Below are 27135 nucleotides of genomic sequence, written 5' to 3'. Positions count from 1 at the left end.
GGTGTTGTTTCTTGTTTCTCGCTCGAATTAAACGGCCTGTTATTCGGACTTTTGCGGAAGTTGCAGTTAAAGGCTTTATGTCCTTGTCGTCCGCACTCATAACACTTCACTGCATTTCCAGATTGGTTTTGTTGCACGGAATCTTTGTACGGCGGTTGTCTATCGGACTGCTGTCGTCTGTCAAAGAGCGGTTTTTGCGTAAGTGAAGAGGATGTCACTGTTCTGGCCTCAGCAAACTGGTCCGCGTATCGCGCCATGTCTTGGATCGAAGTAGGAATCCTCTCCTTTAGGAATAAGGCAAGTTCTTTCGAGCAACACAATAAAAACTGTTCACGTAAGAACAAGTCCTTCAGATCATCGAATGTCTTGTTAGTCTTAGACAGCTGAATCCACCGCTCAAGGTAACTGTCCAGTCTGGTAGAAAATTGCATAAAAGTTTCACTTCCGTCTGGTTTTGAAAATCGGAACTTCTTGCGGAAACCGTCCTCCGTCATGTCAAATCGTTTCAACAGGGCGTTCTTCAACTCGTTGAAATCAAGTGCTGTTTCGGGTGAGAGTCTTGCGAACACATCCAGTGCCTTTCCTTTGAGTAATGCGCTAAGATGAGTCCCCCACGTGTCTTTATTCCATTTCTGCGTTGTTGCGTATATCTCAAATATTTGAATGTACGCGTCAATGTTGTCTTTCGAATCCTCAAACGGAGGAAGTTTTGGTCCTTTTATCACTTGAGAAGTTTCTTTCTCCTCTTTAGTCACAACACTCGGCTTCATGTGAGATCTCTCGAGTTGCAGTTTGTGATCAAGTTCCAGTTCTTCTAGTTTTTGCTGATGTCTCTTTTCTTCTATCAATCGGGCATGCTCTCGCTCATCATGTTCTCTTGCGGCGCGCTCTTTCTCCATCTGTAGTTTGAAGTCGCGGTCTTTCTCCTCCATCTGTAGTTTGAAGTCGCGGTCTCTCTCCTCCTGTCTCTCGACTCTATGTTTCTCACGTTCGTCCCGCATTCTGGCCTGTTCGTCCTTCACGAATTGTTGAAGGTCTTCATCCTTCATCCCCATCTTGGTCCCCACTTCAAGTAGCTCCAGCATCTCCTTGACAGTAGACATGGTGCATTGACTGACAGACCAACTTACCTCAAAATTATCTCATAAAGGGACTAACTTCTCAACTTTTAACAAAACAATCTGCCTAACGTAATGTACTCACCAAGGGAAAAGGAAACAACGACCTACACTTGCTCTTACATGTACTACAAAAGAGATCAAAAAATGAAAAATAAAATAAACCTTGGCAACTGTTCACTTATAAAGATATCTTGTAGTATCTGGAGGAGTCAACTCATCCCACCGCTGCCACCAATTGTAACGGGATGAGCGGAGGCTACTCCAAACAACAACAAGACATCTTAAATTTAACAAAATTTAATAACAAAAAAAATAAGAGAAAGAAAGAAAAGATAGAAATATAAACACTAAACCACACAAACACTCACACAACTTTCACTCAACAAGAAAAAATATGATGTTTATACAAATGACCAAAAATAAATTAGAAGAGTGTCCAAATCTCCGGGGCTGTAGTCCTGGACCAACTACGGACAACCACAACTAGAGTAGTTTCGTCACCACAATCATCATCATCACCATCGCCATCATAATCATCGACACTATCGTCAACACCATCGCCTACAACACCATAATCACAAAAGACATCATCGTCATCACCATAATCATCTACTTCATAATCATCACCGACGTCACCATGAACGACATCATCTACATCATCTTCATCGACATGACCATCATCATCGTCGTCGTCATCATCACCATAACATCATCGTCGTCATCAACATGAACATCGCATCGTCATCGACTTCACCATGAACGACATCATCTACACCATCATCATCGACATGACCATCATCATCGTAGTCATCGACATCATAACATCATCGTCGTCATCAACATGAACATCGCATCGTCATCGACTTCACCATAACATCATCATCTTCTCAACATCAACAATATGACACTACAATAAGTGTACAAGTGACACCATAACACCATAATAAAAACAATATTGTATAATACATCATATAAGTATCTCACTGATAGTATCAAACTATGATAATGTATAAATAGTATTATATTAAAGGCAACATCTCAAAATATTGTAAGTATATGGTAACTAAGTCATTTGTTTACAGTAAACAATATGGCGTCTGAGACTTCCGGTGACGCACTTCCGCCCAAGTAGTTAAGTGGAAAAAGTGACCATAAATTGTAAAATAAAATAACGCATAGAAAATAGCCCTTTAAATCACCGTTTCTTTATACAGCAATAGCAAAAACTGTACTATAGAAAAAGACGAATTCCATTTAAACACTCTCGCTAAAGTCACACATCAGTGAACACACAGGTAACTCTACAGTGAACAAGGTCAAGGTGACTTTATAGGACGACTGCGTAATACTAATAAAAAGGCAAAAATTTACAAATAAACTACACCAAACTAAATAAATACTTACCACGGTCAGCTATCCGTGTCCGCGTCAAATGCTGAACTTGTGAAACTAAAACATGCCACACAGGCTTCTAACACGATACCCCCTTCATACACTAAGCACGTCTTAATCGCTGGACAGCTCGGCCGGGTATAACTTAGCGCCTATTGTTAGCGTCGGCCAAGCACGTTGCAAAGAATTATGGGAAAAATAAAATCGGGTGTGTTCGATATGAACAGTGATTGTCACAGAGAATACATAAAAATCAAAATTTGAAAAAATGTCAAATAAACAAAATCAGTCAGCTCGTTTCTTTAGCGTAAGATTTTAGTTTTGATACACATTCGCTTGAGATCTTTCCAGAACGGGATAACCAAGAACGTCAGTTAACTAAATATCGAAAAATGTAGGACGACTCCATAATGCATTGCAGGCAGATACCTTGAATTGGAGTTCCATAAATAAAAAAGTTAATGAATAAAATGGAAAAATTAATGCGATTTTTGTACTAATGGAAAGTACTTCCCAGAAAGGGCCGCCCATAACGGTTTGACTAATTGACCTCATGGCGGGAAATATAAAGCGAGTTAACAATCGGCCAGTACTTTGAATCTGACAACTTTGGTTTAAAATATGTATGTTATGGATAATAATGCATATCCTTGCGTGTTTTAATCTCATACTTTTTTAAACCACGATAGATTGGTTTAAACCTTGGACATTATTTGTAAACAGACTATTGCATTCTACGTCTATAATAGTCCGACATTTACTGGAAGCAAGGAAAACGTAAGATATTTCAGACTACGTCTATACGTTTAATAAAGACCCCCCCCCCCCTCTTCCCGAGATTGTTTTTCAAAACAGTCTATAATCTGAAATTCCTATTAAGGACAAAAATACAAATTATATTGAAAATTTACCAAAGAAACCACATTTTGAGCGAGATACACTATATACCCATTCACTGATTTAAAACAAATACAATAAAAAAGTTTATTTTTTTTAATCAGATGCAACAGGATCTTAAAAGGCCACGTACATGTGTATACGTACACGTATATAGTTTCCATTACAGTTTATATTTTTCATTCCTGCCCGCTCCTCGAAATATCCAACAATGCAGTTTGTTTTTCATTTCAATTCTAAAAAAAAATAAGATAAGGAAAAACTCAGACAAACTATAAGGAAAAAAAAAACAACAACAAAAAACATGTTTCAACATATGAATTCTAAATTAATTTTTGGGAAAATATCATCTATAAACAAAGCAATTGATAATTGTTGAATACTATGTATTTTATGGAACTATCACACTTTTGATTTCCGTTTACATAATCCGTTACTTATTTAAATATAACACACTGGTCTGAAACAGAACTTTGTTACCAAATACACTATAGAAATTAATTATTTTTACATGCATATCCTTCTTTTCAACGTTGATGAAGATCAAATTCCTTCCAACGTTCATACAAATAAAATAATTAATCAAATTCTACTCATCATATTTCTTTATATATTGAGATTGAATGACACACCAGAAAGTGGGTTATGAATAAATCTTAGTATACCCTCCTCGCAGAAATGCGGGTTTTACACTTAACAGGGTAAAATACCCGTATGATTATTTATACATGAAAGCTTTGCTTGCAAGCTTTTGTGTGTTACCGGGGAATGATTTTTTTCGACGTTTGTCAATCTAGCGACAAGGTTAGAATGGCTGCCGTTTTCCCCGACACTTATCAGGATAACATTTTACGAGAGGAAATGACTATAAAAATGTCATCTATTCATGTAATTTATTGCACGTTTTCATTACTTTTCTTTTGGATTTAAGTATAGATAAAGTATTGGATCTTAAGCAACAGGATTTTTTAAAACTCTTTCATGTATAAAAACAACCCATTGGATGCCCCCCCCCCCCCCCCCCCCCAGTGTACATAATATAGACGAGACGAGACAGGAAGGACATTTTAAAAAATCGATACCTTATGTTAAGGTCGGGTACGGTTTTGCATGACATTGGATAATGCATTTAAACAATGTATACCTTTTTCAATAACCCTGCACACAACACTAAAAGAGACAAATTGAGTATGCAAGGCAGAGTTCGTCTAATGATTTTGGGAGCCTTAATGTCCATCACTGTTGTATTAAACGAAAGTGTAAGTACATTTTTTTCTTAAAGTATATGAATAGATGAGTGCCGCATAGAGACTGACGCTGACCTTCGTTATATTTGTAGGGTATACCTATATTCTCTATTCTAGATTTTAATTATTTATAGAATACCGATTCTGCCTTAGTTTTTGCTACTAGTTGAATGTACGAGGTATTTAAGAAAGAAACTTGTATTTTGTGCTTGGATGCACACTCTGTAAAGATAATATTAAAGGTGATGAACCAACGTCAGAAAAAATACAATGTTTCATTTTTGAAAGAATTATTTTAGTTGTTTTAAATAAAACGTTTTAATTTCAGACATAGGATACTGATGTTCTATCAATAATGCCGAATTTTTTCTCTCTTAGAGTGGGGCTTTTCTGGAGAAAAATATGCATGGAACATCTTTATCATTTTTTTTTATTTGACATAGTGCCATATGAAAATCACACGACCCATCTATTACAGTCGGATAACCACCGAACATGACTTTTCTTGGTTTTAATTTTAAACAAGCTGCTGTCCTTTAAAAAAGGACTACAATACGTGGACCATTTGCATGTGTTTCCAACGAAAACGTGATAGCCTTAAGATTATCGGAGATTCCACCGACTCTAGCCCTCTGTTTTAAACCACTAAATTTGTACGTTGTATTACGTATACATGTATGTGTACCCTTGACTTTTTATTTCAGAATTTAAAGGATTCATACTTCTAAAATAATTATGATCTATCTATGAATGAAGTTTGCATGTACAGTATCAGACATTCGGTGAATTCTACTATTTGCGCACACATTACGATTCGCACTACTTTGTTAACTATGCAGTGACAGCTTTGTGTAAATTAAAAGTTTCATATTTTGATGCATTTTTCTTGAGATTTTAACTTTTATACAGTGACATAATTTTTCAATCATAATTAAATGCTGATCCTGATTCAGATAAACGTGTGCTAGCCTGGTTCCCTGAGCTACCCATTACGCACATGAACCAAGCTAGCTCATGCGCAGGCTGAATTTCCCCCATTGCATCCGGTTTAACCTCGCTTATATATTTTCTGCGTGGACCTCAGGGTCAACGCAATCAACTAAGCAGATCATAAAAGATTCGTTTACATATTACGTTACATCGTTATTCGCCAGAATATCCCCAAATGAGACCATTAAGCTATAAGATTTAACATCTGTTAAAAAGAGTGATTCGGACGAGTAACATTATGAAAGTTTTATGCGAGTACACAACAGGAAAAGTTAATGTTTTAAGGGAAGAAGCTCCATACAATTTTGTATTTTTGGAAATGTTACTGTAGTACTTGAGCATTGTGAGGTTTATTTTTCTTCCTTTACATATGCTTCGATTTTTATACAATACATTGACTGACAAAATGAGAAAATGTTCTTATTTGCGGTTATGTATTTTAAAGGATTTTAAACTAAAGAAAGATCTACCTGTATATGTCTAGTGGATCAAAAACAAACAGTGTACTTCTAACGTGAAGATTTATAGATATCTTCTATATGGCTGTTATATTAAATATAAAAAAAATTATGGGAGAACATTTCTCAATAAATTAAGTACATGTACATGCAAAATAAAATAGATACTTACAGAAATATTTTGGGGTCAATTTATTTGGAGTCGTACGCGTACTTCATATTATCCTTAAAGAACAATATTATTCCTGTTTCAAAAACGGAGCAGCTATGTGGCTTCCCTTTTCAGATACAACTTAACCACGTTCGATAAATCAACCACCAAGATAATTCATGTTGCAGGATAATTTCATAATTCAAATCTGAGGATCGTGATATTTCTACAGTAATTTCAAATGATATAAGGTCTTAATACCATTTGTATCAAACACCAAGATAATGACCTTGTTATCATTGTATGCATTCAATATGTTCCTCAATACTGAAATAATACAGAAATTTCTTGGAATGGCGGTTTTGCTTCTGACCGATAAAAATTTAAAGTAATTATTTCTCCACAAAACCGGCTGAAGATCATACAAACATGTACTTAATTATTTACTTTTAAGACAAAACATGTATCAATAGGAGACTTAAGAATTTTTTAGAAATACAATCATTTTAAGTTTTATCGGTACCAAAGAAGGTTATATTTCAAGTTCATATTCCAGTATAGATTGATACGAATGACGTGCTGTTATAACAATCTGTTTAAGTGTGTACGTACGTAAGTCTTGTTTAGAATCTAACAGCAGCATATGTTCAAAGGACGAGCATTTTTGTTTCCATGACTTTTCCATTTTTCTGAAATAGATAACTGTTTTACTCTTTTATGGTTTGAATAAAAACGTTAAAAAGATTGTTACCTATATCACAGTTGATATTTTTTTTAAATTTCTTTATTACATAATGGACATCAGCGCGCATTGCTGATAAAATGAAATCTTTATTTGTATTTGCTGTATTACCAAAATTGTGAAATTCATGGCCTCTAGGTCAGGGGTTGCTGCTCTAGGGTGGGGCCAATATGACCATTTGGTAAAAATGTATTAAATCTTAGAAAATCTTCTTCTCTGCTCTCATATATACTTGTTAAAAACTAAATGCATGATTATGATGTCCACGGAGCCCTCTACCAATATTGCGAAATTCATGGCCCTTGTTCTAGGGGTCCAGGCTCTAAAGTTGGGCCAATAAGACCATACAGTATAAATGTATTAAATTTTGGAAGACCTTCTTCTCTACCCCCATATATATTGTTAAAAACTAAATGCATGATTATGATGTCCATGAAGCCCTCTACCAGAATTGTGAAATTCCTGGCTCCTGGGTCAGGGGTCTGGCTCTAGGGTGCAGTCAATATGGCCGTATAGTAAAAATGTATTAAGTCTCACAAAATCTTCTTCTTTACTCCCAAACATGTGGGCAAACACGGAATACATGGTTATGATGTCCACTAACTTCTCTACCTAAATTGTGAAATTCATAGCCAATGGGTCAGGGGCTAAGGACACGGGAGGGGAGGGGGGGGGGGGTATGGCAGTATAGTGTTAATGCATATAACATGTTTTAACATTTTCTTTTCTATTCTCACACATCTGTATTAAAAACTGACTTCATAATTATGTTTACCAGGAAGTCATCTACTAAAATTTTAAATTGTATGTCCCCTGGAGTATGGGTTTTGACTCTAGGGCAGGGCAAAAATGGATGTATAGTGTTAATGCATATAACGTTTAAAAATTATCTTTTTTACTCCCACACACCTGAAAAGAAAACTAAATTCATGATTTTGTAGACCAGACGTTTACGTTTTTTGCCAAAATTAGGTTTCATATTTTTTTTTTTTGAAAGATTTCAGGTAGGGAGGTGGTCGTCATTACAAATTTATAATTTCTATACTCCAGGATGAAACCTATAATATTAATTAAATGCATATATATATGAGACTCCTCGACAAGGTTTTGTATGTGTTTTATGCTACTCGGGTGACCGGTACCAAGGGATTCTTCCCTTTATGGCACTAGTTTTCATGTATCATTTTGTATTCTTGATTTTGAAAGAGTCAGTTTTCTATTAATTTTTAAAAGTTCTAAATACCTGGTATGATCGCTGTTAAATATATTATTGAAATTTGTTTTATATGTGGTGATATCCAATTTATTATGATTGAAAAAAAAACCATGAACTGTAATGTTTGTAATTAAATCAAATATATTGTCTATGTCCGTTGTGAGCGTGTTTGTGTGTGTAAATGTAATTTCAAGGTCTGTTTTCCAAAATTATATGTATAAAATAGCATACGTTCGAATGAAATATACGTAATTATACCACCGCAAACGAAGTTCGGGGGGTATATAGAAATCATTTTGTCCGTCTGACCGTCCGTCTGTCTGTGCAAAATTTGTGTCCGGTCCATAACTTTCTTATGGAGAACATTGGAAGTTCTTAATTCACACAAAGATTTCTTAGACCTAAGGTTATGTCATGACACTGAACCAAGGTCATTCGGTCAAGGTCACTGGAAGAAATAGTACACAATTCGTGTTCGGTCAATATCTTTTTTCTGGAGAAAAATTGGAAGTTCTTACTCCCATCAAAGATTTCTTAGACCTTAGGGTGTGTCATGATCTTGGCCTTAGGACATTCGGGAAAGATCAAGGTCACTAGCAGAAAAAATGCGAAATTTGTGTCCGGTCCATATCTATTTTATGAAGAAACATCGGGAGTTCTTACTTCACACAAAGTTTGCTTATGACCAGATGGTGTGTCATGACATTGACCTAAGGTCATTTGGACAAGGCCAAGGTCACTGGCAGAAAAGTGCAAAATTCATGTCAAGTCCAAATCCTTCTTATAAACAAATATTGGAAGTTCTTAATTTACATCGAAATTGCTCAAACCCGAGAGTGTGTCACGACCTTGACCCAAGGTCAATTGAGAAATTTCAAGTTAATTGTTTAAAAATAATTGCTTAATTCCTGTCTGCTTTATGTCTTGTATTATGGAAATAATTAGAAGCCAAAATTTGACACAAAGCTTGCTTGTCTCAGGCCACATACAATTATTTTTTAGATTCTCATCCCCGTCTCTCTGAAAATGCCTGCACCTATGTATTTTTTTTAAAAAGATGTGTGGAAAAAAAATTCGGAAAAAAATCGGGCTTAGTATACCAATAATTCAAATGTTTATATTAAATGGCTGCTTGACATATGGAATTTCGTTTGATTCGAGTCATGTTTGTTAACATTAGGATGCAAATGTCCTCATGCATTAACAGTTACATGTAACTTGAACTAAAATGGAATTTAAAGAATAGAAATTGGTTTGTGTACTCATATTAGCATTAACAGTTCAAAAAAATATAGAGCAGTTGTTATTTATAGAAAATGGACAGTGAAAAAGATACTTTAATAGAAAACATACATGAGTTATGATTTGTTCTTAGCGGGGGTATCAATTGTGAGCTTGCTGACAGTATCTCTAGTTAAATTTTGGTTGTAACGCCTCATTTGATTGGCTGATGCAGATGGAGGGATATTTTATTGTATAACAACCTTGGTATGGGGACACACCCCCTTACCAACATATCCGGAGCTACTTTCTTTTTACATGTAAACCTTGTGTGTAGATCTGCGTCTATCTCTTTTCACTTACATAATATACATTTAAAATGATATGGAAATATTTAAAAAATAATATAAAAAAACCCTGCTCTAATCAATCCAAAAAAAAAAATGTCAAGGCAACAAAATGAATTTGTACGAAAGAAACACAAAACCTAGAAGGGGGGATCTTTTTCATGGTATGTAAAGAAAAATATTAATGCAATTGTATTTATTAAAAAACCACATATAAAAGACATGTGTTGAAAAATTATCAATAAACCTTTTACCGTAGTAAAAATAAACGCTTATATTTACCACAACACCAAATTGTTATCAAGAATGGGAATTGCACGCAAAGCTCTCTTTTCAGACCGCTTTACTTTTAAGTTATCTAGGTTTATCATGTTATTTTAGTGTGGTTTTAATAAATGCTGACGTATGCTTTTTTTTTTTAGAAAAAACTTGACGAGCAAACAGATTTCCATCTGATTGAGCACTGCCTATAGACTGTAGTATAAAAAATGACGTAGGGACATAAAACATACATTGTAAATAAAATTATATCAATGGCATAATTTGTCCTCTGTTAGGAGTTACACTCGGAATTGCTCGACGACTCAGAGAAAACAAATGAAGGACACTCTAAGTGAACTTACTGTAAAACTGCAAAATACAAACAATCCATTTTCAGCATGCTCAGTTATTTCACACACCGCCCCCAATCCCGAGTAGATCTCCGAAATGAATTTGCCTCGTGTACTGCATCCATATCACCAAGAGGGCTTTCCCTGCAATTTTCACACTCCATCTTTTTCGAATTAATGTCGAATTCAATTATTAAAGACTATACCTTTAAATTCGGGAAGTAACTGTGAAGTCATGAACCAGCGTCCACTTTGTTCTAACTGGGTCACCTGTTACTAAGGATATTCTAATGCGCGGGTAGTTTGAAATGTCGTTTACGATTAAGGTTCATCACTACACCTTGAAATATTTTATCAAATCAACAGAAAACTACTTGATTATGATAGAAAGCATGATGGATAAGAAATATATATGTCAAATAGGCGAATAAATGTGTAATTTTAGATAAGAAATTTTATTTTCAAACATTTCATTCAGTAAACATAAACAAAAGCTCCAGGTATATTTGAACTCATGACCTGCATTTCACAAGCCTGCTACTTTAACAACTGGGCTATGAGAATATACATCAGAATCGATTGATACAAACAGTTTAAAGAAACATTTAAATCGCCATCTTGTGACGTAGTGTCTTAAAAAGTATAAGTATCGGTGTAGTGAAGTACCTTAAAACAAAAGCATCGACATGCTACAGAGGGTTAATTTTCATATAAGTATTAAATTTTGGATATAACATACATGTAACAAGGATAGTTTGCGTTTTTTTTTATAAACCGCTTGATATAAAGTATAATAGTGCATATTTATAAAAATCAGAGCAATTAACATTTTTGCGTTAGAGTAAACATTATATATACATTGCCTATACAGGCCGCAAGGCCCAGTGTGATGTATAATGTCGTCCTCCTGGGTTTATACCTGAGAGCAATATGCCGCATTCACCGTCTGGTATGAGGGTACAGTCGCATACTCCATCGCCATATACCTTATACCACCTGTTTATAAGTATCAAAATATTTCCATGTTTTTTTTTCCTGTTTCCTCCTTTGTTTTTTTTTGTCTATCAGTGTTTTACCTCAGTCAACACAATTTTATAATGGCGAGCTGGCGGTCAGCTGACGTCGCTATTTCAGAGTTTTTTAGGGATATGTCTTTGTCGTAATATCTTTAAAATGTCCTCTTCTAGTTTGCAAATACATGTAGCTTCAAATGACATATGAAAATGACGTACACCATACAGACTACATCACAATAGAAGAGTATGAAGTTTTGAAATGTTATAAGGGTATTGATTTTTTTGTAGATTCAGGGTGGCTGGATTTTTCATTAAGGTACATATGTTTGTTGGTGGGCTTACTGTAAAGGTCTGTTTAAAAGAAATCGATCTTCAAGAGAAATAATTATATCTAGGAACTCTACACTGGATTTTGAAAACCGTAGGTCAAGCTGAATATTCGGATGTATGTTGTATGCGATTTTCATAAAAAGTTGAAGGTCGGCTTCCTGACCCATTGTAAACATGTCATTGATACATCTTACATAAAAAATGGGTTGTTTGTTACATTGTTAAAAAAGAATGCGTTCCCATTCCCTCATATATACATATGCGTAGCTTCTACCAAGTTTGAATCTATAAGGAGTTTCTTCTGTTTGAATATATTGTTTGTTGCTAAAACTAAAATTGTTATTTTCCAGAACAGCATCCATCATTTCTTAAATGCTATCAGTGTCGACGTCTATTTTCTGTCGTTGGTTTAAAACTGATGTTATTACTTCCCGCGCTTTTTGTCTGGGGATACTGGAATACAGTGTTTGCAAGCCCATACAAAATAATATTGAGGAATTTGATACTAGGTGATTTAAGGTGGATAGTTTTCTTTAAAAAATGTGTAGTGTCTTGTACAAAACTTTTTGATGACCGGTTAGCGACCAAGTTACTCTGCTAGGAAATATATTGGGTTGATCAATCTCATAGATGGCGAGGCGAAGCTCGTTTCATTTCATAAGGCGACACAAGTCGCCTGAATAAACAAGTTATATATATATATATATATATAATTTCCCAATACAACAAAAAATAAATCTGAACAGTGTTAAGTAATTTGAAAATAATAAATATCCAGAATAAAATCACAAATAGATCCTATTTACTACAAACGTTTTCGCCATTCCTGGCTCTTCAGGCAGTTATGTACAAAATGTATATTTGTGAAGATCCAGGAATGGCGAAAACGTTTGCAGTAAATAGGACCTATTTGTGAGTTTATTCTGGATATTTATTATTTTTTAATTATATATATATATATATATATATATATTTATATGACATGTTATATAGTTTAAAATCACTTGAATTAATGTTGGTTTCTAATTAATAGTTTAAAATCACTTGAATTAATGTTGGTTTCTAATTAAACGCGATCAAGTAATATCCGCCAAATCGTGAAAGACACATCTCGCATATTTATATATATCGCTCCGATACATTTTTTATGACGGGCGTAATTAAGTTAACAGAAAAAAATCTACAGTTCACATTTAAAAATAAAAAAAAAAATGTACACCCAAAAAGTATTTTGGAGTCTTCATTTCGGGGTTTGAGGTCTACTTAAAGGAATTTGTGGATATTGATAAAATAAATCATAAATCTGGTCAATATTTGGAATCTGCTTATTTTAATCAATAGATTTTTTAATCAATCCTGGGGAATAAAAGTATCCATTTTTATCTTTCAGAAAAAGCTTGATGGTTACAAGTTCCCTGTATACTCAACACCATTTTGCCCCCAAAATGAATCAGAGTGGGGCAAGAGATCGTCGGTTCTCAACTGTAACGAGACTAATGGCTACACGTGTTTACCAAACGAAAAGCTCACGGAACTGTTAGAGTTCTGTTATACCCAACGTTGGATATTGATTGAAGAAGGTACAGGGTATTACATTCATAAACATTTTCAACTGCGATAAGATAAGTTTATGTTGGCGAATTGATTAAAGAACATATACGACGGCCAAGAAAGCTCATTCGAGATTCCACATCCCAGATTCAAAAATTGAGATTCAATATCTATATTAATTAATCAATAATCTGAGAACCTATATTCAAGCTACATCTTACCGATCTAAAGAAAGATTATCTGATCATGCTCTTACCTGCAAGTAATTGTTATATTGCTTCCTATACAATGATATATGTATAATATATAAATATACGTAATGCTAATATCATATGCTTTGCGAATGTAAGTGAATTTGCTGGCCCTACATGTATTATTCATCAATATGGTTTTTTTTTTATTCCGGCTTATTATTGCCTCATTGTATTTAAATAAGATCACAGTTCTTTAACCTAAATAAAGAAAATTAAAGCTGCTTGGTCCGATTTTTTTGTTATTACAGTATCAATTTTTTTTCTATACAAACCATTTACATGTATCTTAGAAAGTTATGGACTTTCTCCTACCTACACCAGCAGAATCAGTCTTCTTTCAAAGTTAGAAATATTCAAAGTAAATAAAAATAATTTATTTTTGGGCAAACGAAAAAACAAACCAAAATGCATCACGGGAATGTTTAGAAAAGGAAACCCTTTGGTTTCGTCCCCCGAGTAATTAGGGTTATTCAACCCACATGCTATGCATCGATTGTAAAGAAAGCAAACTTCAGAAATATTAGCGAACAAAACGTGCACATGTTTATTGTAATTCGTCTGATCATTTCGACCTTTATTTAAAGCGATGTCAAAGTCGTACTACAACCATACCCGTCTCGTCGTCAGGGGTGGATTTAACATGAGACGAAATAACGCGGTACCCTTTAATGTCGTTTGTTTCGTTAGCAAATTTTATACGTATTTTTCTAAAATTGAATTTGGCTTAATTGACTGGGAAAACTACTGCAATGTCTATTATTATACATATACTTAGCATAACCATCGTTTAAAAGCGTGCATAAAATCGGACCTAGCAGCTTTAACAATATGGTTAAAGCTATGAAATGAAATTCAGGATCAAATCAATCTACAAAGATAAAGATCAGACACTATGATTTGATTTACAAGTTCTAAAACCAGAGTTTTTAAAATAACAACAAAAAGCCGAATACAGGATGTATTTGTATTAATACCGTGATCGAGATTACAAAGATGTCAAAATGGTCACTGCAAGGAGTGTTTCTGTTTCTGGGATCATTGATCTGTTGGCGATGGACGCGCATGTCGGTGTAATGAAGAATAATGACCCCCGTAAAATAATGACCGAGGTCATTTTTTGACGTAGAATAATGACCCTTTTGCTTGTCAGACCTAACGTTGAAAACGCTGCCACAATATGGGACCCATACCGTATAGCCGGTTTTTTTGGCGGGGATATAATTTTGGCCTATTTTGGCGATTTTTTAAAATACACCAAAATTAAAATCGCTAAATTTGCGTGCTTAAACAAGATAGATAACTCTAGATAAAATATAGACGGTCACTGCAAGTGTTATTCCGCCTTATGAACTTGTAGTACATTACGTGTATTTTACCCAATAAGCTCTGTGAGTAGATCTCATCGATGTTTTTTTTATACCTGACTTGAGTTAGTTTTTATTCAGTTGTAAGAACGATACAGTTGAAAATTTTGAAGAACTCAAAAATGAATTTCTTGAATGTATTGAAAAAAAACGTGACAGAGTATGACATTCCTTCTGACTTGATCATAAACTGGGACCACGCTGGATTAAATATTGTGCCCATGTCAAACTGGACAATGGCTTCGGAAGGATCAAAGTGTGTCGAAATAGCGGGGCTTGGAGATAAACGCTAGATTACGGCCGTCTTCGCAGGGACACTCTCGGGTATTCTTTGTTCTTTTAATTACTGTTACAATTAACGCTAACGGTAACGCTGTGGCACATTAAATTTAAACGTATTTATTTATGCAGTTAAATAAAAGTCGTAATTTTCACTTCAGGCAAATTTACCTTACAATGAGTAAATTGAAGCCGTTGTCAGCTAAGTGGTTGGTGCAGATGTACAAACACATCAGTAATTCACCTGACATTATTCGCAATGGATTTAAGGAGACCGGGATCGCTAACACCTTAAAGGTTCATCTTGAAGATGAAATCCCGTTGGCCAGAGCGTTTACTAAGTAACTCCGAGTACTCACGACACATTTGTAAATCTTTGAATAAAGAATTGTTGCTTTGATTTCATTCGTGTGTATTTTCTAACAAAAAATTTACATGAATGATACCAGTATGTAAGAAAATTTGAGTCCACCAAAATTACATCTGCCAAAATTAATGATATACCTTGCAGACTCAAATCCACCAAATCTGTGTCCCGCCAAAAAACCGGCTATACGGTATACCAAACAAAACATTGACAAATTGGAACAGGTCCAACGCAGAGCGGCACGTTTTGTCAATGGGGACTTCTCAACATACAGCAGCGTATCAAAGATGATAAAAGACCTAAATTGGCTGTCACTACAACAACGACGCCAAAACATGAAATTGATCACGATGTACAGGATAGTATACAACCTGATTGCAATTCCATCTCAAGTCTACCTGACCCCAGGTATTACCATCACAACCAGAGGACATTCCATGAGATTCATCGTGCCACACTCCAGGATCAAGATTCACCAGTACTCCTTCTTCCCCTCAGTCATCCGCCTATGGAATACCTTGCCAGACACAATAGTGGTCTTACCAACGCTGGAGGCGTTTAAGGCAGGGATCCAGTTGGCGGAATAAGTCGAACTTCGTTTTTAACCCTGTTTTAACCTGTAAAAAAAACTCTTTTAAGTGTACAGTTCTTTGCTGCTGCGAGCATGCACAGAGTTCGACAATACTCGGCCAACCGAGGGATGAACTGTATTGGAAGAAGAAGAAGAATAAGTGTCATTTTCATAAAAATGAGTACACTCCACATGAAGAAAAGTGACCCCTATAGAATAATGACCCCCTTGTAGATTAAAGTTTTTCAGTATATTTTTGTTATTATTTGTGAAATAGTCTTTACACTATTGTAATTTTTACTGCTGCAGTTTACAGAAAGTAACAGAAATTATAATTCATGTTCAAATAAACTTAAAGTGAAAGAAGGGGTATATCTTAGAAAATAAAAAAACATTCCGTTATAACAAGATATTGACGTATTGCATCGGGGTATGGTTGACATCTTAAAGGGGCATGGTCACGATTTTAGTCAAAAATTATTTTTCCGATTTTAATGTTCACAATGCTTTATTAAGGCATTTTTTTTATAGGCAACCAACAGTTGAGTGTCATTCGTTGAGTTATAAGCAAGTTACAGAGCTTGCAATTCTTTGCTATGTAAACAAAGCTTTTGTTTACATTTTGAATGTTTAAGTGAAAATTCCAATTTTAGACCTAATGAATGTGTTAAACGTAAGGAACTATTAATCAGGGCCCCGCAAGGATTTGCGGATGTCCTATAGTAATCACTCTGTCCGTCCGTCCTTCTGTCCGTCCGTCTGTCACTCTTCCGTCCACAAATTTCGTGTTTTTTTCTAATAACTTTTTTTATAGTTGCCCAATCAAGTTCAAATTTGGTATGGTAGTTCAGCAGGCAGAAATACATATTTTGATGCTAAGTTTGGTTCTCTATGTCTTCTGGTTTGGAGCTGGGGTGGTGGGGTAGACTCCTAACTATGCATAAGAATGAATGGGCAAAGAGAGATAACTGCTGAGAATGTTACCATTGTATACATGGAAGGCTGTCCTTTGGGATTAATTAACCTTCCACATTATTTTTTTTTTTAATTATTTATTTTATTTTTTTCTACCTTAATGCTGTTAATTTTAACAGGTAATCAGATAATAACCCTATTCTGTCATTTCTGAAAAAAAAATCTTATGGTAAATTTAGAAGAAAAGGATGAGAGAGCAAAACAATGAATCCCCTGGGATTAATTATCTTGCCTGCTGCAGAAAATTTAGAGGCTTATCTCTATCTGTCATATCGAGATTAATGAACACCTTTGTCTGCACTGATGTTTGTTTTGAAGCAAATTAAACTCTCATTCCATGAGCTGCACCCTAATAGTTTTACCGCTGTTTAAAGGATGGTATTTGATAAAGAATATATTACAGTCTAGTCCAAATACTGAGATTAATTATCTTGCCTGTTTCAGAAAATCTAAGGTCCATCTTTAACTGTTCTGTGTATTACCGTACACATGTGTCTGCAAGTGATGTTTGTTTGAAGTTGAGGCAAAGCCTAGGTTTTTTTAACAAATTTTATTTCATCCAATGTTAACCTCCTTTATCCCATGGATATGACTCATTGGATATTTTTTTGATATCCCACAGTTGTGACTTTACAACGGGATTTGCATAGACATAATGAAGTAAAATAATGTGGAGTTTTATAAACAGTGTAAACATTGATTGTGGTGTATAAAACGTGGGATAAATAGAATCTCATATGATTTGTAGTATAATATGATTTTTATCCAACTTGTGTGTTTTATCCCCTCACTAGGGCTCAAGAAAAAACACTTTAATTGTTGGATGTTGGATATCCAACTCCAAATCATGAGATCCTATTATTGCAGTTCTTTACATCTTATGCTGGGCATTTATTTTTCATCGTTGTTAATATAAAGAGGATGGAATTCAAAGTTTTTTTCACTTCTCTATATTAATTGTCATAGCGGGGCCCTTCCTGACTGGTCAGTTTTCTAGTTTATGCTTAAAATGAATAAGAAAATAGATAAATCAGCTTAAAAAGATTTTTTACTGATATATTGAACATATGTAAACAACAACAGGGCACGAACCTTGTTTACAAGACAAAGAATTATGAGCCCTGTATCTTGCTCATAACTTTACAATTGACCCTCAAATTTCATTTGATCAGTAGAAATGTTTTCATAAAGCATTGTAAATAATGAAAACAGAAAAATAGAATTTGACCAAAATCGTTACCATTCCCCTTTAACAATTACATTTACATATATCTATGGTGTTCCGATAGGGCCACTTCGACCTTAGGGCGAAGATGTGAAGTTGCAAAGGCGATAGTGCGAAGGCGCAGGAGCAAAAGTGCGAAGATGCGACGACGAAGCGCGAAGATGTGATGCCTAAAGTGCGAAGATGCGAAGACGAAGGAGCGATAGTATTATCACTTCTTCGACTTTGCAACTTAGCACTTTCGTCTTCGCATCTTCGCGCTTCGCCGTCGCATCTTCTATGTTCTTCATATTGATCATGAATTGTACTTGAATTGAGGATTTCCACCAATACAAACTGCTGGGTATGCAAGTGAATCACCCAGAATTAATGATGAAACCAAAATTATGAAAAGTTTACTCCACTGTTAGGCATTATAACCAAGCTGAAGTTAGTAGGCACTGACAGAAGCCATTCCGCCAGTAGAGGTTAACGGCCAATAAGGAAAATCGTCAAAGTACCGAGAGTCCTCGTACAGAAATTATATTTTACTTTTATCGTCGGCATACTTTAGTAAGTTTAGTTAATATCAAGATGATTAATGCATCAATAGTTTGTATGAGCATTGGTGACTTTGGATACAATAAATATCGTGTGATCAAAATCAAGGGGGATTTAAACCACTAACATGGGCCCTAACTTCTTATCAACGCTTTTAGAAACAATCTTTTGTTATAATCGATCAGTGTTTATCAACTATTAAGATTTACTATAGTTAAGTACTCTTCACACATTTGCTCTAATATGAATAAAGTTTGTTCATGATCACAAATACAACATTACAACAAATGTTTAGAACATTGATGTTCATATATTACGTAGATTCTGAAGAAAACAAAACTAACGCAAAATGATTTTTTAAAAATCACTTTCCTCAAGAAATGTAAATAAGAAGTATTCATATTCCTACGTTACCTGCCCCCTTAGTCTTGTTCTATAAATATATATACATGTATCATTCTTCGATTGACAAGTCATTCACCAATGAATATTGCTTATATTATTCAACAATTATTCCTTAATGATTATTATTCGTTAGTTATCACACAATATCCTCATTGTACATGAATATGTCTTTATTTGCGTTATTTCCCGCCGTATGTCAACGAGAGAAGTGACGTAACTGTTAACAATCAATGTGTGGCAATGCAAGAGTGTTTTGTGTGTGCTTGCCACGAATATGAAAATCTATATACAGCGATTTATTTACAAGTTCGGTGTTTATAACTTCAAAATCAGTTGATCAGAGTGAAAAACAAAGTAATTTCAAAGTCATATCTTGGATACGGGGTAACCAATTTATATTTATATTTAGGGGGGGAGGGGGGGGGGGTCATTTTTCTATAGGGGTCATTTTCCTTCATGTTTAACCTGAAGAAAATAACCCCTGTGGTTTTTTTCTTCAGAAAAATCAAATAATTCTTCAGCTAGGGGGGGGGGGGGGGGTTCATTATTCTACGTCGAAAAATGACCCCCGGTCATTATTCTACGGGGGTCATTATTCTTTATTACACCGGCGGTAAGCTGCGTTCCGGTTTGGTTGATGTAATTTTCGCCACAGTTGTTACCAGTAATACAGCACAGAAGATTTTTGGATTTACAAGGCATATTTTCATTAGCATTAAACGTCTTGTCACATTAAAACGAAATAGAAGCTCCTGTCTTTAGATAAGGACACGTACCACACCTTGATTCCCTGTATTTGGAAACAGCATATTTTTCTGGTGTTGAAGTAAATTTAGCTCTTGTTAATATTTTCTTCAAGTTTTTAGGTTATCTTTGGCTATATTAGTTATTTTAGATATTAAATCTCGAATACTGAATACTGCATTTCGAATTGCGAAGGCCCGAAAACCCAGAAGGTCCATTTAAATTTCTAGATTCATAATACGAGTTTTAAAATATGAGATTCAAGATTCGAAATTCAATATCTAGATTAACAAACCAAATGATGGGTTTGAAACCTGTATCCTAGCAACACAAAACTGTTCTAAAGATTATTCGTACATTCCCTCTCTCTCTCTCTATCTCTTTCTCTCTCTCATATCACCTGGTTTGAGGGATCGAGCTTGTGTATCCAATACCGTGGTTTGCGGCGATGCATTTTTTTACCGTCAGGGGGAGTTGGGATAGGTTATTAAATTTAAAAATAGTTTCTATTTATGATTTGATTAATATTTTAGGAATATATTGACTTTGTTTTAGGCTATTGTTTGTATCTGAAAAAAAATGGCTCATACGTTGATTCATACAGCTGTCGACACTTCTTACATGGATGTCACAAGTCTTCTTTTCAAAGCACAAGAATCTATGAACGTAAGTGTTGTGATTCTGCCATACATTCTCACTAATTTATATATATTGTATCAAAAGGAGGGACATGTTGATAGTTGATTAAGAATTAGCTTCGAGGTCGTCTTCATTTGGTATTTAATGTGGAAATACCATATGTCTTTCAATTTCAAGAATATTACATTTATAAAACAGCATCAAATTATTATGATTGCTTTAACGGTTTTTCTGTAATTTCAAATATTTTGCTTTAAGGACCCCCTCCCAAATACAAAAAAGTAAAAAGTATATCAGTTATTCTACTAATTATATTATATTATTTAAGGGAAGACGAATTGTTGGCAAGAGTCTTTTTGATGACTAGATGATGTAATTAATTATTTGTATATTTCTGTTCCACGAATCTACGATTAACATTTTGTACTTATACCATGATGCATGACAAAAATTGGTACAGGTCATACAGTTTATATTTATAAAGGACACATTTAAGTATAATACCTTTTACTTATAAAACTGACAAACTATCGACATATAGAATGGAGTGTGTTTTACAGACCCAGCTTGCATATCTCTCGGTAATGGATGTTTCCTGGCAGAACAATCTTGTGAAAGGTAAGATAGATATTAATAACAGTCAGAATGAAATTGACAAAGTGCTGCAAGATTTGTCTTAATTGAATATGACGTGTTCAGTTTTTTTGTTTGTTTGTTTATTTTTTATATATTTTTTTTTATTTGTATTGATTTGTTTTGTTTTGTTTTTTATCAAAACAAGTTATCACCAAATGACTGTGAAAACAATCTCTAGGAATAATACGCCGTATCTGAGTATTCTGAGGTAATTATTTTGTTCGGGACGTGATCATTCCAATGAAGCCCGACGGGGTTTATTATACTTTTCAATATGCCCGGACCGTAGTGGTCACCTCGACAATTTGAAAAATAATTATTTTAAATCTGTATACACTTTAAATTATATATAATTATGATATATTATCCAATTATTGACATTTTATACGTTATGTTTAGTAAAGATATACAAACACCGCTTGCATTCCAATAGAGTTGTCAATTGTTTCACTGTAAAACGTATTGAATTATAAACATTACACATTTTATTGGTAAAGTTATCACAAAAGGAAACTTTATCATGTAAATTAAAGACATTAAAAGTGCTTCAAAATAAACCAACCGCATGTTTACGAGGGGCGTTCAATAAATAATGTCACTAATCAGATTCCACAAAATGCAGGGTTTAATTATGTTTTGAATTTATTTGCACGCATGATTTGGATCATATACTATTTATGGCCGTTTATTCGACCACGTTTCATCATCGAATACTCCTTTTAGAAGCTGATAAATAAAATCTACTCGAGAACTTAACAGTATGAAACATGACTGGTAGGTCATCATCATCCTATTCGACTGCAATTAAAGGCTACACGGAAACAGGTGTTAGTACTAGTCTAGGTCAAGACTCGGAAGACAATTTTCAAAGAACTGTGTGATATGTATTGAAACAAGTGTATGTCATTGGGACAATTTTACAGGTTGGTCAGCAATTTCAAAAAATGGCCAATCCTATGCTAAAGGATAAGTAACATCCTGGAGCACCTTGTGCGGCTTCATGGAAAGCAGGACTTATATTAATGATGGCTGATTAAACAGTGAACAAAAAGGCATTTCTTCGGGTACAATATTTACAATTTTAAAGAAACGCCATTGTAACAACGCACATGATATTTGCCATTTATCGTCTGTGACGAAAATATGAATAATGACTTAGTATTTAAGTAAAGACATGCGATTTTTAAGCAGAAATTCTAAATCAAATTCCTTTAAATTTCAACAAAGACAAATGTCAATAAGGCATCTCCTTCATCGTAATTTTTTTGGTCTATAAAAAATATCTTTTTGAAAAACAAATAGCCTTCACGCATATTAGATAATATAGATCCATATTTTAAAATCCCTGTCTACGCGATTTTTAAGACGAGTTCCTATTTTCTTTTCGAATTGAAGGGATATTTGAGTAGCCGTCAAATGACTTAGTGTTAGATATTAAATTATATGTTTTTGATTGGCTAAAATTTACATTCAGTATATACTGAGTAGATGTTAAAATTGGAATTCCAAAATCAATATTTTTTTTAATATCTATTTTCATAGTTGTGTTTCCATAATTTGATGCTAAAAGATCTTCTTTAATCCACATAAGAACTGAAATTTAAATAATGACTGAATTAAATTCAAAAGCTAGCGACTGTTAGAAAACTGTTTTTAACGCATTAATACATTCTTAATTTGTTTAAGAAAAAATGAACTTAAAATTCATCAGGCCTCTAAGAGGAACTGAATCCAGCGGTAGGATTAATGTTTTATGAAGGAACCTCGTCCAGTATGGATTAGCGCATGATGAACGTACTTCTCAATACCATCTGACGCTATTATCTCCCTTGCTGAGAGAATGGATCGCTGTATCAGTTTATCAAAAACGAAATATCAATTGACATTTCATATATAAACACAACTTTACATCTAAAAGTTTTAAAAAGTGTCATGATGTAAAAACAATGTTGGTCTACACTTATAACGCACTTTGAAAAAAAAATATTTCAGAGTGCGTTGAATTTGACCAACATTTAATGCACTTTTAATTTTTTTTTCAAAGTGCGTATTTTTGTTCTTCAAAGTGCGTTGTAACATACATTGGCCTCCGAAAGTGGATACCTCATCTACTAACAAAAAACAAAATCATTTGCGGGTTGAAATGTGTAGAAAACTATTCAAAGTTTACAAAATTTGCAATGGGCAGCGTTTTAATATCGGAAATTGTTACATGTGATAAAACATGGATATTTTATATCAAACCCCAGAAGAAAATTGATAAGATATGGTTGACTGAATAGGCAATACGCAATATTTTAGCAAAACGATGTCAAAGTACTTAATATAACAAAGTGTTAAACGCAATGTTACTTAATAACTGTAGTTAAAGTTAATATAAAGTTAAAATTATGTCTGTCTGTTAAATGAGTTAGTTTGTTACTTTGAAAAAAAATTACCGACAGAAACTTATTGTGCTATATTTGTATCTCAATCGCAGCTTCTCGGGCCTTTCCGGCAAGCTCGGAAAAACACCTCGAATGTATTAACATTACCGGATGTTAGAATTTTATACAAAATGGAGTCGCTTCCCATTAAAATAAGTATCGGCTAGACAGTCTTGTATGTCGTTTCTGTGTTATATTTTAGTGTATATCGTTTACTTTAATGAAGTATAGCTCACATCTCAACAGATTGTAAAATGTGTTCTATTTATTTCAAGTTTTACAAAAAGGGGGGTTGTCATGGACGCCTAGCTAATACATTCGAGGTGTTTTTCCGAGCTTGCCGGAAAGGCCCGAGAAGTTGCGATTGATTTGTATCTAGAATAACATTAAATATTGAACGCCCCTCGTACTTTCATTTTTCAGTTCCAACAAAAATCTACATTTAAACACTTACTACTTCTTTTACAATATATATGATGTGAGTAAGTATGAAGATTTCAATGTTAGCAGTTCTCCAAAAACAACTCATCGTCCTGAAACAACAGTCAAAGCCAAGGAAGACTTGCTCTGGGCTGTGATTTTAATAGAGATCCTTATGTTCATTGTCTGTGCTTCAATATTTATGCTGTACCTCTACCGTAATGATAAAAGTGAGTTTTTATGATACACGTATATATTAAGAGGTTTTTTTGTGTTAGTTAGTATTAATTAAATCTGTTACAAAACTTATTTTTTTATTTTTAATCTTATAGTTTGCAAACAAGGTCCTGCTATAGAAAGTGAGATTCAATCGGGAGAAAGAACGTTACTGATAAATAAGAATGAGGAAAGTAACGAAGGTAAGAATGCAATTTGAACATGCATGTTAATTTCTTATTATGTTAAGTTTTTTGATGGTGAATTATTTTTACATAATTGAAACCACCTAAAACTTTGTATATTTGTGAAACTATAATCTCATCATTTGCAGTTTATATTGTTCAATATAATAGTCTTTTTTCTTTTGTTTGATTTTTTTAAAATCTTAATTTTTGGCTTAAAGTTAGACAATGAAGGTAGGAAGGACATTTTTTACTTTAATCGGTTATAGTTATGTATTTTTTTCACTTTAATTATTTTTAGGTCTAATTTTAGATCTGCTAGATACATGTTAAAGTTATATTGGGCAGGATATTACTGCTTTGTTTGTCTATATATAGTTCTGTTCGTTTGTATAAATCTAATTAGAGTCTATTGTTTGTCCATCTTAAGAAAACCCCTGGAACTAACACAGAATATGAAAGATATACACAACAGGTGTCTCGCGTGCTCAGGTACACGTTTGTGTACATCTAATTAGCGTCTACTGTTTGTCCAACATAAGAAAACCCCTGGAACTAACACAGAATATACAAGATATGCACAACGGGCGTGTCGTGTGCCCAGGTGCACGACAGTGTTTCTAAAGGCGTTAAAATCTTAATATGATAAAAGGTTTTTATTACATTCGTAATTCATTTTCAAAGTATTATTTCTTAACTCTGGGTTTTAAAAATGTTACGTCTATAAAATAAAGATAGATGACATTTAAGAGTAAAATCTAGAGGCAAATTAATTACTTTACCGGTGATCATAAATAGGGGTTTATAATTCAAATATATGTATAAGGGTAAATATGTCACATACCCGGCCTGGTAATCATACCATTGTATGTACAAGTATATGTATACATAGTTTGCAATTGCCGCATGCAGCAAATACGTAACCGGTAATCGGTAATATTGTTTGTTCTAGAATTGATAGTCTAAAACTCATGTATACAATTACATATTTTAACATACTGGAACAGTGCTGTGTTCTTGAAAACCGGGAAATTGCGAAGAACTAATACTGTACTCTAATAGTTTCTATGCATTTAATAAAAGAAATGATTTCATCTTCTATCTTGCATTTTATTTAGCTATGAATTAGATGAACGTATATCTACTCGGTTTAAAGAACAAGTGACATTATTGACCGAAATTTGCCGCGTTTCAAATACGTACAGCACAAAACATTTTTAAAATCCTTGATCTTATCAAATCCAATGGTATATAACTAATTTGTGTGTTTTGAACATATACATCATCAAAAACACGCTAAAAACTGTTTCGTTTTTTAGCAAGATATCGCAAGTTTACCGATCATTTCAATGCAACGTCATGCACACGAAGTTGTCCAAAACGTTCGTGGACAGATGACAATTTTTTTAAATTCTGAATAACATTGCAATATTCAGTAAAGTATTGTAATATTTTAATATAGACTATAATATTGTATTTGTAAACAAATCAGAGAAATGTATACATTCTTACATTTGATTTATCATTATATATGCATTGCCTTTACAGACCGCACGGCCCAGTCTGACTTTGAGTTATAACGACGTCGTAGTCCTTGGTTTAATTGAGAGTCATGCCGCAATCACCGTCTGGCCAAAGGGAACAATCGCACGCTCCATCAAAAAATCGCTTGTGTTATTTTGCGATAAATGATTTTGAAATATTCCGATATCGATGTTTTCCTGATTCCTTTATCGTTTGTTTCATTTCTATCGTCGTTTTGCCCAAGTTGGCACACACCTTAATGAATATCGCGCTGTTCCGTGCGGTCAACCGACGTCGCTTTTACTTGCGTTTTTTAAAACATGTTCTTGCCGTAACTTGTTTTAAAAAAAAACATATGCTTATTTATAATTGGTTTCAAATGACGTGTGGAAATGGCGTCGACAATACTAACTACTTAACAATTGGCGATTATGATGTTTTGACATGTTTAAGAAAAATTGTTAATATTCATATCTTCAACCAACGGAACAACATTAATTGCAGACTTATGGTACATTATGTATTTCTGCCTACTGAATTATCATACCAAATTTGAACTTGATTGGGCAGCCATAAAAAAGTTATTCGAAAAAAAACCCCAGAAAATGTGTGACAGACTAACAGAAAGAAGGACGGACACACAGAGTGATTACTATAGGGCACCCGCAAATCCTTGCGGGGACCTAATTAGTACAGACACAGTTTAGACAATTTGGACATCGCATACATTTATATGTTTATCACAAAAACATAGATCTTACCAGATATATGGTATCATAACCTTAGTAAAATGCAATTGAAATCACTGTAAATAACTCATGAAGGATTGCAGGTATGACTCTACAAATCAAACTAATTAATATTTGATTACACATAAAATAATACTTTAACAAATAGCATTCTAATCCTTAATTTTTATTTATAATTTATTTATCTTTCACACAAATTAATAAAGTTAATAATTCTCTTACTTTAGGTCTTAGTCCAAGTCGGTATAGAATCAAATACACGTAACGATAGACCGCTCTCAATTGTAGTCATGGAGAAATTAAATTAAACACCCAAAAATCACTCT

General features: G+C 34.0%; 1 protein-coding gene across 1 annotated transcript; it reads left to right on the top strand.

The window, feature by feature from the left end:
• Positions 1-4561: 4561 nt before the first annotated feature.
• LOC128174034 (uncharacterized) lies at positions 4562-26116 on the top strand. The gene is made up of 8 exons (XM_052839678.1): positions 4562-4669; positions 13130-13319; positions 20570-20680; positions 21214-21271; positions 21435-21497; positions 24223-24365; positions 24468-24554; positions 26085-26116. Exons 1-8 carry the CDS (start codon positions 4601-4603, stop codon positions 26114-26116), a joined length of 753 nt encoding a protein of 250 aa, XP_052695638.1. The 5' UTR covers positions 4562-4600.
• The last annotated feature ends 1019 nt before the right edge of the window (positions 26117-27135 follow it).

The sequence above is a fragment of the Crassostrea angulata genome, chromosome 2 (assembly GCF_025612915.1).
Source record: "Crassostrea angulata isolate pt1a10 chromosome 2, ASM2561291v2, whole genome shotgun sequence".
In the NCBI taxonomy this organism is placed as follows: Eukaryota; Metazoa; Mollusca; class Bivalvia; order Ostreida; family Ostreidae; genus Magallana; species Magallana angulata.
Note: the sequence above shows the minus strand (reverse complement) of the source record. Positions and strands in the feature narration are given on the sequence as shown.

Excerpts from the sequence above, each read along its gene's own strand:
- LOC128174034 (XM_052839678.1), top strand. The coding sequence starts at position 4,601 with ATGCAAGGCAGAGTTCGTCTAATGATTTTGGGAGCCTTAATGTCCATC. Across the intron at positions 21,498-24,222 it reads CCGTATCTGAGTATTCTGAG|CAGTTCTCCAAAAACAACTC; the intron begins GTAATTATTTTG and ends TTTCAATGTTAG. Across the intron at positions 24,555-26,084 it reads GAATGAGGAAAGTAACGAAG|ACCGCACGGCCCAGTCTGAC; the intron begins GTAAGAATGCAA and ends TTGCCTTTACAG.